The sequence below is a fragment of the Trifolium pratense genome, linkage group LG4 (genome assembly GCF_020283565.1).
Source record: "Trifolium pratense cultivar HEN17-A07 linkage group LG4, ARS_RC_1.1, whole genome shotgun sequence".
Classification (NCBI taxonomy): domain Eukaryota; kingdom Viridiplantae; phylum Streptophyta; class Magnoliopsida; order Fabales; family Fabaceae; genus Trifolium; species Trifolium pratense.
Genome location: NC_060062.1, coordinates 39,004,720 through 39,023,975, shown reverse-complemented (window position 1 = coordinate 39,023,975; position 19,256 = coordinate 39,004,720). Strand labels below are relative to the sequence as shown.

General features: G+C 32.5%; 3 protein-coding genes across 3 annotated transcripts; 2 read left to right on the top strand and 1 right to left on the bottom strand.

Moving 5' to 3' along the window:
• Positions 1-1,091: 1,091 nt before the first annotated feature.
• LOC123882277 lies at positions 1,092-1,433 on the bottom strand. The gene has a single exon (XM_045931107.1). The coding sequence runs from the start codon at positions 1,407-1,409 to the stop codon at positions 1,131-1,133; it is 279 nt and encodes a 92-aa protein (XP_045787063.1). The 5' UTR covers positions 1,410-1,433; the 3' UTR covers positions 1,092-1,130.
• A 3,802-nt stretch (positions 1,434-5,235) lies between these two features.
• Positions 5,236-11,642, top strand: LOC123882276 (probable sucrose-phosphate synthase 3). Its single transcript, XM_045931106.1, has 12 exons — positions 5,236-5,902; positions 6,596-6,828; positions 7,319-7,382; positions 7,476-8,174; positions 8,263-8,397; positions 8,659-8,790; positions 8,889-9,065; positions 9,145-9,198; positions 9,284-9,346; positions 9,444-10,349; positions 10,511-10,638; positions 11,235-11,642. Exons 1-12 carry the CDS (start codon positions 5,612-5,614, stop codon positions 11,515-11,517), a joined length of 3,165 nt encoding a protein of 1,054 aa, XP_045787062.1. The 5' UTR covers positions 5,236-5,611; the 3' UTR covers positions 11,518-11,642.
• Positions 11,643-13,795: 2,153 nt separating this feature from the next.
• LOC123882275 (tobamovirus multiplication protein 1-like) lies at positions 13,796-18,518 on the top strand. The gene is made up of 14 exons (XM_045931105.1): positions 13,796-13,908; positions 13,947-14,116; positions 15,329-15,379; positions 15,507-15,540; positions 15,697-15,783; positions 15,874-15,925; positions 16,040-16,232; positions 16,330-16,425; positions 16,653-16,713; positions 16,818-16,882; positions 17,056-17,130; positions 17,223-17,298; positions 17,425-17,600; positions 18,134-18,518. The coding sequence occupies exons 2-14, from the start codon at positions 14,018-14,020 to the stop codon at positions 18,155-18,157; spliced, it is 1,089 nt and encodes a 362-aa protein (XP_045787061.1). The 5' UTR covers positions 13,796-13,908; positions 13,947-14,017; the 3' UTR covers positions 18,158-18,518.
• Positions 18,519-19,256: the final 738 nt, after the last annotated feature.

The window sequence follows — 19,256 nt, the reverse complement described above, 5'->3', positions numbered from 1 at the left end:
TATCCATGAAACTCACTTTCTTGCTTGATCCTTCGATGAATCTTTTTATGATTCAAAACAACAGTCTTTAAAAATCTTCTTGAAGCTTGTGATACTACTGTTGTAATTATCTGATGATACTCCTATTCTTTCATTGTTTGAGTATATAAATGCACTTGTTGACGTGAGTAGCCTCTAGCTCGTCCACTTGATAATATCTATCTTTCAACAAAAACTAAAGTGCAAACATCAGTAGATCAACATTCATAAAACTTAACATTTATTCCATAAGGTTTGTTGTCATTAAAACACTAAAATGGATTTTGCCTCAACATGATGTGTTTCGCTGTTTCTCTTAAGGCACTGAGCCTCTATTTTTTGGGCCTGAAAAAAATTATTCTCTCCGTCCTAAATATAAGAACTCTTTGACCACTGCACTTATGTCAATACATACTTTTGATTACGAATATCTTTAATTCTCTATTAGTAAAAATTATAGAAATTTGATATTTAAAAAATATACATACATATATTTGATGGGTGGCGGCCGCCCCTTTTCAAGTGCACCTGGTTCCGTCCCTGGGAACATCTGTTTCAGTGATTACATGGCTTTTTTTCTTGTGAAGCTCCAATACTCCAAAAATTGTGAAGTATCGTGTCTGACACGTATCCGACATCGATACGTCCCGATACGCGTATCACAGAAGTATCGAACAATTAATATTTTTTTAAAAAAAAATGACCGATACGTGTCAGATACTTCTCTGATACATGTATTGGAGAAATATCGGGCAATTAATATTCTTTGATGATGGAAACGGTTGAGAGGAAATTGATACAATCTCTAGTTCCTGTTAAGTAGTAAATATTAAAGTATAATGTTCTTTCATATTCTTTGGTTCCTCTATTTAGAGTATTTGTGTCTAAATAGTAATTTAAATTTTTGTGATAACACAAGAGTTATTCATGCGATTAAACAAAATATGAAACTTATATATAAATGAAAAAAAAATTACAAAATTTACAAGTTTTGTGTAACCACAATGTTATATATGATAAACCCACAAAATCAATTTACCCCAAAAAAAAAAAGTTACTAAACTTGTGAAAAATGAATAAATAAATGTAAGATTACTTCATTAAGCTAGAAGTCAAAAGTGGCAGCCACAACAAAGATAGAAGAAGCAAACGGTGGAAACAAGAACAACAACCTCAGCAACAGATAGTATCCTAAAAACAACATTATCCATAAATGTTGTTTGAAGATGATCCAATCTTTTCCACCTAAATGCAGAGAATCTCCATGGCCAAATTTCTTTCTTCACTTTCTTTAACCACAACATGCTCCTACTCTTCTTTTCCATTAAAAGCTTTCTCAAACAACTCTTTCTAAGTTCTTTGGTTTGGTCTTCCATGATATTTAGACACATGAAAATGTTATGTGAGGTAGGTACTATTTTATAGGATTGTTAGATATTTAGATTAGATTAAGAATAATAATGAGGTGGCTTTGGATGCTTCATTGACAAGGATGTTATTGCTGTTAACCACTGTCTGGTCCTACCAATATGTTCCGTTGAGCAACCGTCAAAAACATACAATAAAATACTACTCCTAAATAACCTTTACGTTTTTTTTATTGTTAACTATCGTTCTCTCGGAGAAAGGAAAACCCCATGATGATTCAGAGTTCGACCGCAAGATGATAAAGTTTAGTTAAAATTATTCTTTATAAAAATTGAATTTTAATTCTCTCAAACAATTTATTTATAATAAAGAAAATTATTTTTGTTAATCAATTTATTCTATAAATTTATAAACAAAGAGACCCCAATATTTTACCCCTTTTACTTTATTTACGGAGCTTTCTTTTGCCATGTTTATTCGACGATCCTTCTCCTTCCTACACTTTTGGTCCCCAATCATACAAAACTTAAACGAATCTTATTTCCAGTTTGAAAAGTATGTTTCTGTCTTTAAAAAATGCGTTAAATATCTTTGAAAATTTTATTTATTAAAATAATATAAAATAAAATACTAATGTTTTTTTTTTTACAGGAAAATACTAATATTTTAAATTTTACAAAATATTATAAATAAAAGTGATTTTTCTAGCTTCAAGTATTTTGAAATATATTTCATTACTTAAAAAGAACTATTTTGATTGAATCCAATAATTATAACTACTACAATTATAATTGAGTGAACTTATTAAAAAAAAAAATTATTATTGAGTGAACAAAGGGAGAAATCAGTTTATAAGGATGTGGTCGATCTATCTCATTGACTTGTTTCTTAATAAACTCAACCTAAGAGTTTCTAAAATGAGTGTTAAAACAATCATTGAAATTTAGTTACAACAATCTGTAAGTCAAGATTGAAATCTACATGCTCCAGTTGTAAATATTGAATCCATTTCATGGCAAGCAACAGTCTCAACGCCTCACTAATGTCCACGTTCATAATTGGTGAGAACCATTCCGTCTTAAAAAGTATAAATTTCTTTGATCATCTCTAATACATACTCTCTTTATTTTAAAAAATTCGAGCATTTGGTCACTCTCTTCATCTTACCTTCAGTTTTGATTGACATGACATTTTATTTTCAAGTAGTCTAATGACAAGAAATTCACTCTTGAGGTAAATAAGTGGAAGATCCCAAATTTGAACTCCAACTTTGCATATAAAATGCAATATCCCTACAAATTGAACTATGTTCATGGACACAACATAACACTTTATTAAATTACGTGACAATGTACTCCTTGCTTATTTGGTACTAGCAGGTCATATTTTACTATTTTTTATAATTCTTTATGAAAAAGAAAATTATGAACCTCTATATAAAACTATTTAAAAATATTAAGAAGTTCTATATAAAAAAAATAAAAATTAAGTGTTTTTTTTTAATGTCAAAATGAAGTGAGGTAGACGGATAACTCACACATGAAAGTTTCTTTTCCGACTCCCCCCTTCGAAAATCCAATTTTGTCTTTCAAAAAAAAAATGGAAAATAAAAGTCGGAAGAGAAAGTTTCCTCACAGATAGTGCTTTTTGGGCCATTGAAAAAATATTTTCACTTTTTAGTGCCTAAACCAAGTTTTTTTGTCTACTTTATAGTTGAGCCGACCCTATTTAAATGCGGAGAAGATGAACAATGAATATTCAAATTCTGCATCTAACACATCGATTGTTCCCACAACATATTATTACGAGTTATATCTTCTTTTTTTCCTTTTTCTTTCTTAATTATCATAACTATATCTATTTAAAGAGTCAAGATATCTTAGCACTTGAATCCATTTATATTAGTATTTGATATAAAATTTTATTAGTGAGATAATAAGATTAGTCAAAACAACAAGTAACATTTCATCTTTCTTTTTCTTTTTTAATAATTTTTTGAATTATATATTATAGTATTTATTTTTATTTGGAAATAGGATATATATTCAATGAACTATTGTATTGCATACGTAACAAACAAACCAACAAGTGTAACAAAGTGACAAACATTAGTGAGATAATTCTGTTTGGTATCGCCAACTCTCCCTCAAATAGCAACGTACTTTGTCTGATTGCTGAGCAAAGCATGTGTAGGATTAAATAACTTCAAACTAAAAATTGGTATAATGCAATTACTATTTTGTATATCTAAAAAGAATATTGGTCTAAAAGGCTTGAAAACAATGAAGGCAAAGAGATAAAGTTTGGTTGAATATGGTTACCACTTGGTGAGATGATGGCTCATTTGCCACAAACTTTTGCATCAAACACGGGCTATCAAGGGTGGGATGGATGCCTTTATTTATTTTATAGCTCATTTTGTTCAACATCATAGGCTTGGATGTGAGTGCTCATTGAAAACATAGTTGCAATATGCTTCTTCCGTCTTAAACTATACGTAAAAATTAATTAATAAAAGTGAATGTATTTGGTCTAAACTTTGAACCAAATACATCAAATTTCTTTAACTCATTTTTGCTTATATTTTGGGACAAAAAAAATATATTTTTTTTAAATTTTTATTTATATAAATTATGATAATATGTAGTTTATAGTTATATCATTGAATGAATACATAACAATTTTTAGCAACATATAGTTGATAGATATTTACATTTCTTAAACAAGAGAACGATTGCTCATGATTGGTCTATATGGAATAATATGCGATGAAAAATTGAAGTATAAGATTGACAAGATTTTTAGACTCTTTGATGTATATATATAGCGTTTGGACACATCATTTTATGAACTAATTTTTGAAAATGAAATCACGCTCAACGTGATATTCAAGCTGAGTTAAAAATGATATTGTGAGAACTGAGCTCAAGATTCACGCTAAGTGTGATGTGATATTGAAATTGTATTGAAGTCTTACATTATCAAAATTTCTTGATTATTGAATGTATATAAGTGTTTGAACACCTCATCTTAAGAGTTAACTTTTGAAATTGAGAACAAAATTTAACATATCCAACCTTGACCCAAAAATACATAACAATTTCATTAAACACATGTGAACCTACACATCACTAATTATCATTATACATGAAAATTATAGTAATAAAAAGCAGTTTTTAAAAATAAATTAAAAAACAGCACAAGGAAGGAAGGATATATATAAATATCAAATGAAGGTGTAGGATTATAGGAAGGAAACAAGCTGCATGATCGCATTGGAAAGCGGAAAGTATAGAAAAGTACATATCATCATAAAAAGTACCCACTTCCCTAGTATATGCAGTTGATAATGATTTTAACGTTGTAACAGTTAATTTGAGATTAGATGGTTTAAATTTTAAATTCAATTTTATGCAGTAATATAATTTATTAGACTGTGATTTGGGATAAGACGATCCAAATTTGTTACAACATCATGTTATAACACAAAAAAAAATCCAATTCGATCATAACAACCCTTCCTTTCAAAAACCAAAAAAATCCTAACTTCTCATATCATTAACTCAATTCTCGATATAAGATGACTTGGTGATTAAAGCGGATTTTTTTTTGTTTTGAAATGGAAGGCATCCACCTAGGCGGAGTTTTTTTTTTTTTAACTTGACCTAGGTGGAGAGTTAAAGAGTAGAGTGATTAACTAAAAAGTTTAGTTAGTATTAAGTTAGATATTTTTATTTATACATTCGTTTGGATTGACTTATTTTTAAGTTTATACAAAATAACTTATACAAATAAATAAATATTTATGTATTATTTATAAGTTTGTTAAAGTATATTATGAATAATAATTTATGAAGATACAATTTTTTCTAGCAAAAACTTATAAATTAACATAGAAACTTATTTATTTACGTAAGTTCAAAAATAAGTTAATCCAAACATGCGAAAAGCATAAGGAATAATATTAGTAATATACGGTGCAAACTAAGACAAAAGACAACACAACACACAACACACAAATTTGAACCAAAAAAGAGCAATATGCATCATTCATTGCATGTGGTTCTCTACCTCTGCATACCAAAACACCCTTTTCCCTTCATTACATAAGATAAGCCATGTTGATCATAATTTCCATGTAACATTCAACAAACACACTCCTAGAATGAGTACTTGTGTCTAAGAAAACAATACAAGTTTTATTTAAACAAAGGTTGTGTGATCAATGGCTGGTAATGAGTGGATTAATGGATACCTTGAGGCTATACTATCAACCGGTGGTGGTGCTTCAACCACCGTCGAAGAGCAACAAAGGGTTGCGGCCGCTGCAAGAGAAAGTGGTGATCATTTCAATCCAACAAAGTATTTTGTTGAAGAAGTGGTTAGTGCTGTTGATGAGTCTGATCTTCATCGTACTTGGCTCAAAGTTGTTGCCACTCGTAATACAAGAGAACGTAGCTCGAGGCTTGAGAATATGTGTTGGCGTATTTGGCATCTCGCTCGCAAGAAGAAACAGGTTTTTATCATTCAATCATATAGTATCAATGTCAATTTTCATTCATTAACTTATATGACATGTTCATCCATCGTATACATGTATGTCCGGACTTTTTTGCATAGACAAATGATAGTTATTAGTATGTTCGGTTAGTAGCCAAGGTTTGAACCCCGCACCTTCTTCTCAAACTTTTCGAGTGTCTCAGTTTAGATACTCGAGCTATGTCTTGGGGACGTATCAGTATGTCTTGACAAAATAAATTATGGTTTTGTTCTGTTATTAGGCTAATAATAATTTGAAGGGTCCTTAGTTTATAAGTACAAAGATATAACTAATTATATGTATGTGTGCATTATTTGGCTTAAATTTTCATTTCATAATTATATTTGGATTGACCTTCATTCTATGAATTTGAGGAAACTTCTAATGAGGCTGGGGCCGACCCAACACTAAATGAGGCCTAAAACGAATTCTAAAAGGAAGCCAAAAACAGTTACTTGAATTTTTTAAGAGTTGTAAAGTTGTTATCTCATTTTGATAATGTTTTCTGAGGGGCCTTTATGTTTTTCTCAGAGACCTTTTCTTACCATAAACTAATGAACTTATGACTTATAAGGGGCCTTTTTTTCGTAGTAAATTTTTTCTTTTTCGGGGGCATAAATCCCTTGCTTACCCTTGAGCCGGACCTGATGAGGCATACTTAATTTGTAGGTGGAAGGGGAAGAAGTGCAGAGATTAGCATACAGAAGATGGGAAAGGGAACAAGGACGTAGGGATGCAACTGAGGATTTGTCTGAAGAGTTGTCAGAAGGAGAAAAGGGAGATGGCATTGGGGAGATTATACAAATTGAGACTCAACAGAAAAAAATGCAGAGACATGCTTCTAGCTTGGAAATATGGTCTGATGACAAAAAGGAAAAGAAACTTTATATTATCCTCTTAAGGTATATTATTCTTAGGCCTGTTTGGATAAACAACTTAGTTAAGCACTTATACTGTAAACACACTCACTCTGGTCCTAAATATAAGAGAAAGTTTGGTCCTAAATATAAGAAAAAAATTGGATAAAAAAATTGATGTATCTGATCTTAAATTTTGTTGATCAAATTTTCTCTTATGTTTAGAACCGGATGTAGTATTATACAAGTAACTTATTACACAAGTGTTTATATGAATAAGCTATTTCTATAACAAAATATAAAATAAAGTCAAATTATTTTTATATAAGATATAAGTTGTTTTTGTAAGCTATCATGATGAACTTATAGAAATTAGCTAACAATTTATGAACATGTCATAAGCTATTTTCATAAGCTCTTCCAAATATTCTACATAATCATATTATGAATTGATATCTTTCCTAATAGTGGAAGCTATGATCATATGTATGTAAATAAAGGCAAAGTTTAACTATGACATTGGCTTTTTTTACAGTTTGCATGGATTGGTTCGAGGAGAAAACATGGAGCTTGGTCGAGATTCTGATACTGGTGGACAGGTATTTTTCTTATTTTAGGTGAAAAATTGTGTGATTGATTCTGCGGTGATCAAAATTGATTTTGAAAAATTGACAAAAATTGTATTCTTGCAGATTAAATATGTGGTAGAACTTGCTCGTGCACTTGCGAAATTGCCAGGAGTATATAGAGTAGATCTTTTCACACGCCAAATATCGTCTCCTGAAATTGATTGGAGCTATGGAGAACCTACAGAAATGCTATCTGCAAGTCCAGATGAAGATGGTGATGATAACACTGGAGAGAGCAGTGGTGCATATATCATAAGAATACCCTTTGGTCCGCGTGATAAATATCTCGAGAAAGAACTTCTTTGGCCACATATTCAAGAATTTGTAGATGGAGCCTTAGCTCACATTCTTAACATGTCGAAAGTATTGGGTGAACAAGTCGGTGGTGGACAACCTGTGTGGCCTTATGTGATTCATGGACACTATGCCGATGCTGGCGACAGTGCTGCTCTTCTTTCAGGTGCTTTGAATGTTCCTATGGTGCTAACTGGTCATTCACTTGGAAGAAACAAACTTGAACAGCTTCTTAAGCAAGGTCGCCAATCGTGGGAGGATATCAATTCGACGTATAAGATAATGAGGAGGATTGAAGCTGAAGAGCTTTCTTTGGATGCTGCAGAACTTGTCATCACTAGTACTAGACAAGAAATTGATGAACAATGGGGACTTTATGATGGATTTGATGTCAAGCTTGAGAAAGTTTTGCGCGCTCGTGATAGGCGCGGTGTCAATTGTCATGGTCGATATATGCCAAGAATGGCGGTAGGAAGGAAATTTTTAGCATGCTGAAGTTGAAGATTATATACTAGTAATATTTTAGCTCTCTTTAAACTTCATTGGATTTTTGCAGGTTATTCCTCCTGGTATGGACTTTAGCAATGTTGTGATACAAGAAGATGGCCCTGAAGTTGACGGGGATCTCTCGCAGCTTACTGGTGGTCCCGATGGATCTTCACCGAAAGCTTTACCTGCAATCTGGTTAGAAGTAAGTAACTGATACCATAAGTTGGAGTTCAATTGTGAGTGGTTGGTTAGTCCCTCTCACATCGACTAGGAATGAGAAAAACAAAAGATATATAAGAGAAGTGACCTATATACTCGATGTTTTGAGGGTTTTAATGAAGAAGTGGTGTCAAGGTCTCTTAAGCATCCTGATCATTAGCATGTTGTAGCCGATAACTAGACTCACCTATTATTACATCTTAGTTAGTACTGTTATTGACTTGAAACGAATAACATTATGCAGGTGATGCGTTTCTTCACAAATCCTCACAAGCCTATGATATTAGCTTTATCAAGGCCAGATCCAAAGAAGAACATAACAACTCTCTTAAAGGCTTTTGGAGAATGCCGTTCCTTAAGAAAACTAGCTAATCTTGTAAGTAACAGCTTAACATAATATAATCTGATTGCACGCTTCATGGAAACTATGATTAAGTATTTATCAAATGACTAATATGTTCTCAACTCAAACAGACTCTTATAATGGGAAACCGAGATGACATAGAAGAGATGTCTTCTGGGAGTGGTAGTGTTCTCACAACTGTGTTGAAATTGATTGACAAGTATGACTTATATGGCCATGTCGCGTACCCTAAACATCACAGACAATCTGATGTACCTGAGATATATCGATTTGCTGCTAAAACAAAGGTATGTACGATATATATAGATAGCACACTTCTTATGCTTTTAATAATATAGGCAATTAACTAGTTTGTTATTTTCTCAGGGAGTTTTCGTAAATCCTGCTTTAGTCGAACCTTTTGGTCTTACTTTAATTGAGGTAAGTTTTAACTAACTTTCCACTTTTGGTGATATATTCACATTTTTAATGTCATAATATTGTTAAATATGTTTAACTCATGCAGGCAGCGGCACACGGGCTACCAATGGTGGCCACTAAAAATGGCGGACCGGTGGACATTAATCGGGTAATTGAAGAATTAGCTTTATATATATCATACTTAGTTACATTGTGCATACTGCATTTTGGGAAAAATAATGACTGTTTCTTTGATATATTGTTAGGTTCTCAACAATGGTTTGCTTGTGGACCCTCATGATCATCAAGCAATTGCTGATGCATTACTAAAATTGCTGTCAGAGAAAAACTTATGGCATGAGTGTAGAAAAAATGGTTGGAAGAACATCCACCTTTTCTCATGGCCTGAGCACTGCCGAACTTATTTGACACGCGTGAATGCATGTCGAATGAGGCATCCACAATGGCAAGATAATGCTCCAGAAGACGATGTAGATGTTGAGGAGTCTTTTAATGATTCACTTAAGGATGTTCAAGACATGTCCCTTAGGCTCTCAATTGACGGCGAATTTGTTGCAGGCGGCGGTAGTAACGAAGATCAAGTGAAACGCCTTTTAAGCAGGATAAGAAAGCAAGATTCTGGTTCAAATAATGACAACTTGTTGCTTGATAATTTACCAAGCAAATATCCTCTATTAAGGAGAAGGCGCAGGTTGATTGTTATAGCACTCGATTCCTATGACAGTAATGGTTTTCCTGATAAGAAGTTGATCGAGGTAGTGCAAAGGATAGTTAAAGCTGTTCAATTAGACCCTCAAACTGCACGAGTTTCGGGATTTGCTTTGTCAACTGCTATGACAATGCAAGAAACAACGGAGTTTCTAACATCAGGAAATATTCAAGCAAATGAGTTTGATGCTATAATTTGTAGTAGTGGGAGTGAAGTTTATTACCCTGGTGTTCATACAGAAGATGGGAAGCTTTCGCCTGATCAAGATTATGCGGTACATATAGATTATCGTTGGGGTGTAGAAGGTCTAAAGAGTACAATTGGTAAACTTATGAATGCCTCTGGTGGTGAAGAAAAACATGAAAAAACTAGTCCTATTGAGGAAGATTTGAAATCAAGCAATGCACATTGCATCTCGTACAAAATAAATGATCTTAGTAAGGTAAGTGAAATTTACTAACATATTTGCATAATGACACTACTTAAGTGCATGGTTGGTATTACTGTGGCTCAACATGATTCTGGCAAACTCACCGTAAATCAGGACATGCACTAAGACACTTCGAAATTGATTGTGATGGTTCTATTAATTGTCTTTTTTAGGCAAGGAAAGTTGATGACTTGAGGCAAAAGCTTAGAATGCGAGGTCTACGCTGTCATCCTATGTACTGCAGAAGCTCAACTAGAATGCATGTCATTCCCCTTCTTGCATCTAGAGCTCAGGCACTAAGGTAATATATTATAGGCTAAATTGCACTTTTGGCACTCTAATTTTCACAAACTTGTAATTTTGGCCCCTTAACTTTCATAATAACAACTTCTTCAAAAAAAAAACTTTCATAATAACACTTTTGACCCCCTAACTTTCACAAACTTGCGATTTTGGCCCCATAAGTTAGTCCATATTGCAAAAGGATGACTCTCGCTGATTTTGACCGGTCAACGCACATGTGACAAGTGACTCACATGCCACATCAGTATGTCTTGCCACGCGGACAATGATTCACATGCCATGTCAGCATGGTTTGCCACATATGCTAATGTGTCGTGTGAGTCATTGCCCACATGACAAGACATGCTGACATGGCATGTGAGACACTTGCCACATGTATGTTAACTTGGTCGGGGGGGCAAAAATCGCAAGTTTGTGAAAGTTAGGGGGGCAAAAGTGCAATTTAGCCTACTTTATAATAAGCTATCATGTTTGGATTTTCACTCCACTTTTTTCAAATCTTGTTTAATCCAACACCTAAACACACTCTACTCTAAAGACTATGATATTTTCTTAATATTAAGAATTTGACTGTTTATTATTTAAATGTGTTAGGTATCTTTTCGTGCGTTGGAGATTGAATGTTGCAAACATGTATGTCATCCTTGGAGAAACAGGAGACACTGATTATGAGGAAATGATTTCTGGGACACACAAGACTATAATCATGAAGGGTGTTGTGTCTAAGGGTTCAGAAGAATTGCTTAGAGGTCCAGGAAGCTATCAAAGAGATGATGTTGTCCCAAATGAGAGTCCTCTTGTTGCATACATTAGTGAAACATCAGAGGAAAGTATTGCCAATGCTTTGAAACAACTTTCAATATCTGGAGGAAATTGATATGCTAAAGTATAGATGTAATTTTATATCTCTATTGCAAACAATACATTTTCCTTCCTAAGTATAGAATGGAAATTGAATGTAATTATCTCTTACAATTATATGCATAAATTGAATCAAGTCAACACACACTAGTATATTATAAACTTATAATGTGGTTCAATTGGATAAGCCAGCTTATGGGAGAGAACCAATGTTTTATCTCTTAGGGAGGGGCGAAGAGCTCTAAGTTGCGACGTAAACACCTGAGCAGATTAGTCACATATCGGTCCTTAGAATCGAAAATTATGGGGATACTATTTGGATTCACCGGAGTGCCAAAGACCTTGATTAGGTTGGTTTCCTATTATATAAGGTCATGATTTCCCTACCTTTAAGGAGGGAAAAACACTCACATTTCTTTCTATCTCTTGTTTTTTATTTTCTCTTTCATATATTTATGTGCATCTTTCCACTTTCTCTCTTGTTAGCTGAAGTCATCCAAAGATAGGGATTCCAAAGTTAAGGAATCCAAATATTTATTACGACACCCAAAATCATGAATCAAAATTGTCTACCTTTGAATTTTGATACTTTGTTAAATTTGTCTCTTTGTCCCTCTTTAACCAATCATTATCTCTCATCTAAATAATTTATTTTAATTATTCAACTATCACCAAAATACACCAAAGTCACCAAAATTACCGAATAGTTAAAGGCAGCCAATCCATTTCCCAAAAATCACCTCTCAACATATTTCATTTTTGAATTAAAAACTAACAAATATTTTGTTGGTTTTTAATATTAATGATGCCGGGCAACTTGGACCTTCGGACAATCTCCAATGGTGTAGTACCTATTATGTACTTATGATACTTATTAGGTACTGCCATTGAAGTACCACATATTTCAGTACTTATTAGTTAACACTTCTAAAATAATAACTCTTTCTCTCATCCTGGACTCACCTTATTTATCATTAAAATATTCTTTTCATATGACCCACTTTTTTTTTTTATACAAAAAATACAATTTTGTCTAGGATTCGAACTTGCAACCCTTCATTACAATACAATACTTTCAACCACTATGGAAAGTAGACCGGTTGTCACTTTATTTTATATATTCAATTTGAATTAATGATATTTACACAAAAACACAATTTTTTTTGTACATCACAAAAGCACAATTTTTGAATAGGCGAGCTCATCTTCAACTTCAACATGATCTTGCTGAACATATTTGGCAACATTTTGGGCATGATGATCAACAATATTATTTTAAATTAAATTTTGAATTTTAATTATTTTTTCGAATTATAAAAAAAATAGTAATTGAGATTCATTTAAAAGATTGACACATTCCAACAAATGCTTCTTTATATGGACCGGCCGAAGATGAAAAGAGAATGTGAACTTATCTGCAAGTGAATAACATTTTGAAATCCAAGTGAATAATACTATTTCACCACCCAAGACCCAAATGAATGATGACAAAAGCTGAAGGAAAACAAGGATCTCAACACTAACAGAATCATTCTCAGTACCAAATTTAGATAGAATATTAATTACCTGTCCTTCATTTTTCTCTCTCACCAATTTAGAAACTCGTCTATTATTAAAGGTTAGATAAAGACAGCTTCTTTTTTTTTTCAAGCAAAAACAAAATATATGTCGGACTAGGATTATTTCCTAATTGCCAAAACTACCATACTATAATATAATGTTTTACACTATAATATTTGTTTATATTTATGTGCTACTAGCATGTCATAAATTATTATAATAATAACTCATGACTTAATGTACAAAAAAAAAATAAAAAAACTCATGACTTAGTATAAGACATGTAACTAAAATTCCGTCGAACAAAATTATTAGGTCGGACGTAACGATTGAACTTTGAATTTCGATCATCCCATTTTGTGTGTGTGAATTTTCATTGACTAATTTCTTCTATTTACAAAACATTTTCAAAATGATAATATTTTTCTAAATTATTTTTTTAAAAAAAACAATTATTTCTTCAAGAAAATAATATAAGATCAATTCATGAAGTCGTTCATTTGAGAGATAATATACATTCGTTCAACCCGCAATGTCTATATTGTTAAGTTGCACGTCTTTACTCATTTAAATCCAAAATTTTGCAGTGTATATGAATTTTAGTGATATCTATCGCTTCGTCTATAGGCAAAAATAAAATATACAGTAAAAAATGGGATCAATGAGAAAAGTCTTTGATAAATAATTAAATAACGTTGTTATTAATGCTCCCAAAATTGTTGCCAGTTGCCAGTTGCCAGAAACAAGGAGTCACAGACACAAATTACAAAGTCAAGGAACAAAGACAGCATCTTCTACATAGTCTTATACGAACTAACAAACCTGTCTATCTGTCACTCTGTCTTTTTTTTTCTCTGCTTAATCATTCTTTTTGTTGTTACTGTGTTTTTCTTCTGGGATTTTCCATCCAAAGTTTGTTACTTTTTTTGATAAGGTGAAGAGGGTCGTTGTAATCTATGACTGAGGATTGGAATTGCTTCACTTTGGATTTGATCATCCTCAATGTAGCTCTAGCTTGCATAGATGGATTTCTTGCCTTCATTGCATTTGCTCAGGTTTCTTCAATCTTCTTTTCTTTGTGTTTTGATTTTCAGCATTCAATTATTTTGATCACTAATTTGTTCGGGAGAAGTTCGATTCTTGGTGGGAACAATTTTTGGTCGGATTTTACTTATCTCGCGGCCGAATTCTGGATTACCCGGGCTCCTGGAACCAGAGGGTTAATAAAAAAAAAAAATATTTTGATCAGTAATATGTGTATGATTTTGTACTTAAGTAGTATCTGAGGTGAGGAATCTGGAATAGCTTTTTCAAAAATCACTTGTTTCATTGGTCAGTCTTTTTAGAGGAATCATTTAGATGTTGGACTTGGAATTGGAAATAAGGCAAAAGGGAAAGTTTTTCTTTCTTTGGGGATAGAAGAAGAAAAATTCATCTATAGAGAGAAAAATATTTTAAATTTTATTTGAGGATAAGTAATCATCAAAAACAAATGAAAGAGAGTAATAAAGGTCATAACATTATTATTAAAAGAGTACATTGGAAACCTCGAATACCAGCTAGTTTTCAAAAGCAAGGTTTTAAATAACGGTCGCGGTTGCGTTAAGGATTTTGCGATTTCGGCTGTTATGGATGTTGCCTTACGGACTGCGGTCATCGCAGTGTGAATTAACAACAACATAGCACAAATCTTATTAAAATTATTTGTACTATCAATGTCATATATGTATATGCATTTGTACTAAAAATGTGATTTTTATCAATATCAAATGAAAAAAACAGAATTATCTCTCTATTAGCATTTTGTCACGGTTGAAACGGCATTTCAGCGTGATTATTTTCACTGTATTAAAACGGGGAAAAACGGTAATGGCGGCTTCCTATACTGTTTTGTTGCGGCCTTTTTCTCAGTAACCGACCATTTTTCAAGACCTTGTTCATAAGTTCTTATTTTCATAAAGACTCTCTTTGAGTTAGCTGACGGTGGACAATGAATAAGCTAGCTGATGAGCACAACGAATAAACATAGGGCGTGAATTAGCTAGTAGTCCCTTGATCACTAGCTGAAGTATTTCAAGCAGTAGTTTTGTGTTTTACTGGTCTTATGTGTATAAATGAATACTCCCTTGATACTGTAAATATTTTTCACAATTCTACTTAAATTGCTGATTATACTATAGAAATTCATAAGCTTGGCTACAATAATCCAAATTATTTATTGCTTCTTTTGCTCTTATGTGACAAAATTTTGCACTATCACATGACAGGTTCTCAGGATTCATATGCGAAGTAAACAAATTGGTTGGACACGCCAAAAAGTTAGTAGCATCGGATCATTAATTTTTGAAATTTCTTATAGATGCTAGTGTTTGAACTTTGAAGTACATTCTAGTTTTTTTGTGCCTTTGGTCCTAAGTCTTGATTATAATAGCTACTATTTTTCAGGTTCTTCATATCATGGTTGCCACTTCCAACTTGGGTAAGACTAGTTTTGTAAGTCCTTCATCAAAGCATGTTGCTATTTTACGTTGTAATTCAATGTGTTGAAGTTCAAAACTAGGAAACTATACGCGATAGCTTATTCCGTTCATTCAACTCATTAGTTTTGAACATATTTTTCCTCATGTATTCGCAGGGTACTGTATCTATTTTACAAGTACTGTTTTTGCAACTTGCAATGGATGGTATTGCTGGTACGGTGTTTGCGGCTTTATTCTTATGGGTATGTGCATTCAAAATTCATATTTTCATAGTCGCTTTGTTTGAAACTTGAATGTTTACTAGCATTCTTACTAATGAAATTTTGCTGCAGCCTCTCCCAAAGTCGTGTTTTTAGCAGCGTTTCTACTTCTGCTATCGTTCTGGTATGCCATAGTATCAATGAGTTAAAAAGTATCAGAAATTTCTTGTGCTTTAAGGCTCTCCTTCTATAGTGAAATGGTTATTCATAAAGTGTATGTATCGTTTTGTGGACAAAGGGTCGACCTTTGCCATCAGGAAAATGAAGAAGAATTGGACGATGAGGAGGATAATGTCGAGAATAGGACACAACAGGCCTTGTTGGAAGGTATCATGAGGGAACAGCATGGTTCATGTCGCATGAAAAGCCACCGGAGATGCTGTTCAATCCAAGGCATTCACATTGGTAGCCGACAAAAATATGTCATAATGGTAAAGGGAGTGGATCAACAAATTTTTTCCTTGTTTAGAATAAGTTTAATCACTAAATTATCTATATCAAGTAGATTTGATGCTTTTCTTCCTCCAGATTATGGTTCTAACCTTTGTTGTGATGATGGCGTTTGCCATACTGATCTGCGTTGGAAATGACAAAAATCCAATCGATCCATCAATTGTTGCTCGGGTATTAAACACTCACTACTCCATGCATCACATAGCTTTTTATCTGTGTTATCAATTTTAGATTGTGTAAAATAGTGGTTTGTTCAAATTACCCTACGTAACAATGCTATAGAGCTGCTATAGCCGGTATTTGACAATATTTTGCGCTAAACAACGTATTGTGGAACAATAGCGATTTGTTCAAATTCCACTATGCAATAAATAACTATAGCTGCAATTATTGTGTAGGTATATGAAACATTTCTCGCAATAATGATACTTATATTGGCTGGAGCATTAGGCTGCTACGGTAAGCTACTATGTATTCTTAGTCTCCCTTATGAATAACTATCTCATAGTTTACAATCCATTAAGTCAGTTATTTTCTTCTTCCTCAATCTTTTCCCTCTATAGGTCTCCTTCTATTCTTCAAATTACGGAAAGTACGATCGGAGAATGCTTCATCAGAAATGTGGAAGGTTTCTTTCAAAACTCTTAATTGTTAACTTCATTTTTGCACTTACTCTATATGTTGCGTTAGAAACCAATGTTAAGAGATAATCCAATAGACTCTAAATTATTCTATGATGCAATCGAGATATTTTTCATATATTCGAACATGTATATTATGACGAATTTGCTGTGTATGCAGGTTATCAGTTTAGCTATTATTTCTATTATATGTTTTTCATCGAGTGCATTAGTAGCTCTCAACACAGATATACCTGTAAGTTTAGTTGCCTTCAGCGTTTTTCCTTAGTTTCACTAATGATAAGTTTTTCTGTATTTATGCTGTTTTAATCTTGCGCCTTTTGACAGCTTTTCTATCATTGGCATTTAAAGTTCATATATGGAGTTAAAGCTTTTGTTTACTTGATTCTTTATTATGTTATCGGTAATCACTCTGTCTAAGATAATCATTCTGAATGTTTTTCTGCTAAGTTCCTTTATCCAAATGTGTTCATTTGAGCTTCTGATTATGGAGGTTTGAAAGTGACGTCTTTTTTTTTTTAATTGTTAGGTTCTTCTTTGCCATCAGCTTATTTGTTATGGATAATTAGAGAATTGCCGCCTCCGATCACAGATAGTATACAAGAAGAACCGAGAGGAACATATACTTTCATCAGCCATGCCGACGAGACATCTGACTCGAATCATCCTAGGTCTTGGACTACAGCTACAAGTTCAAACAGTCAGGTTCACTTTATTATTCACATTGCTTTGTTTAATATACTACCCCCAATAAATAAGTTAGAGCCTGTTTGTATTGACTTATGTGAGCTTATCTACTAGAATAAGCACTTGTGAGACTGTTCGAGAGAGCTTATGGAAACAACTTATGGCATATGTTCATAAGGCGTTTTTAGCATTATTTCCACAACCTCTCCAGGATAGCTTATGGAAACAAACAACTTATCTAATATGAAAATAGTTTGACTTTTTTTAACTTTTGTTATAGAAATAGCTTATACAGTGCTTATGCTATAAGCGTTTAATTAAGTTATCCAAACAGGGTTAGAGTTAAGAATCTCTAGACTAGGGAAGTGCTAAGTCTTGAAGCTCTGCAACATTTTTCCCTACTTGGGGAGATATTTTCCCTATTTCTTTGTGATAGAACATTAAGCTTCGTATCATAATCATAATAAGAAATAGCAAATCTTGCAGATTACATGTAGACATGTAGCCATGCTGAAGATATATATCATCACACGACCTTTCTTTCATTGCAGATTTCAAGAGCAAGTCCAATATGAGCGAACTTTGTGACCGACTGAGCTCATTATGCTCCGGCTGATGAACAAATAGTCTAACGGCGAGTACATATGAATTGTGATTTCTGACAAGTGCCAATGCATTTGATGAATTGGTATATATATAATGTATATATATAGTTGCAATTTGTGCTAATATATATATCTTGGTAAATGCCTGTAACATGATGCTATACATGGCTACTTACATTGTACATATATGCATTTAATCAAAGGTAAATGCTTGTAAATTAATAGTGATAAGCTGTGCAGCACACTCAATCATGAGATCTGCAGTTGGTTAGTAAAATGATACTTTCTTCAAAAATAATATATTATTTTATTTGATTTCTTAAAAGAAAAATGTTGTAATTAAAATATTTAGTTATGAATTTGGCATTGAGATATCCATTTTTTATGCAAAATGTCGTGTTGAGTGTCGATAATTAAAAGCCCGGATTCTTTTACTATAAAAGAATCATGTTAGCAATTCTTAAAAAATTATGTTTTTTATTTATCAAGTAGTTAATTAATTTTAAATTAATGTGTTATTCTTTATAGAAAAAATATATTAAAAAATCTCTAGATTCAACTGGTGGTGAAAAAAAAATTAATTAGCAAGTTTTTTAAGAAACTTTGCGGATAAGTAATGTCAACGTCAAATAGAATTATTAATTGTTTATTTTTAACATTAATTACTCATTTTTTATTTGGTAGAAAGAAATATAATAAGGCAAATCAATACAATAATAAAAAAAAGTGAATAATGAATAAGAAAATGAAAAATGAATACAACTTATAGTTAGCAAATTGTACACTAAAAAAACCCCATAATTTATATACTATATGAATGTAATTTTCAAGCTTATTTTCTTCAATACATAATGATAGATTGTGAACAATTAGCATGAGCAGTAAAAAATATTTTTAAAATAGGGAACTGCTATTTATCGCGAACAACAATTTCACAAATGTCTCACAAATGAAAGACTTTGAATACAATACAAGTTTGAAGATGTCGTTGTCAAAATACTATTAGCGATAAACAAAGTTTTTCCAAATAATAAATCATTAATTACTAAATTGAATCCATAAAATTAGT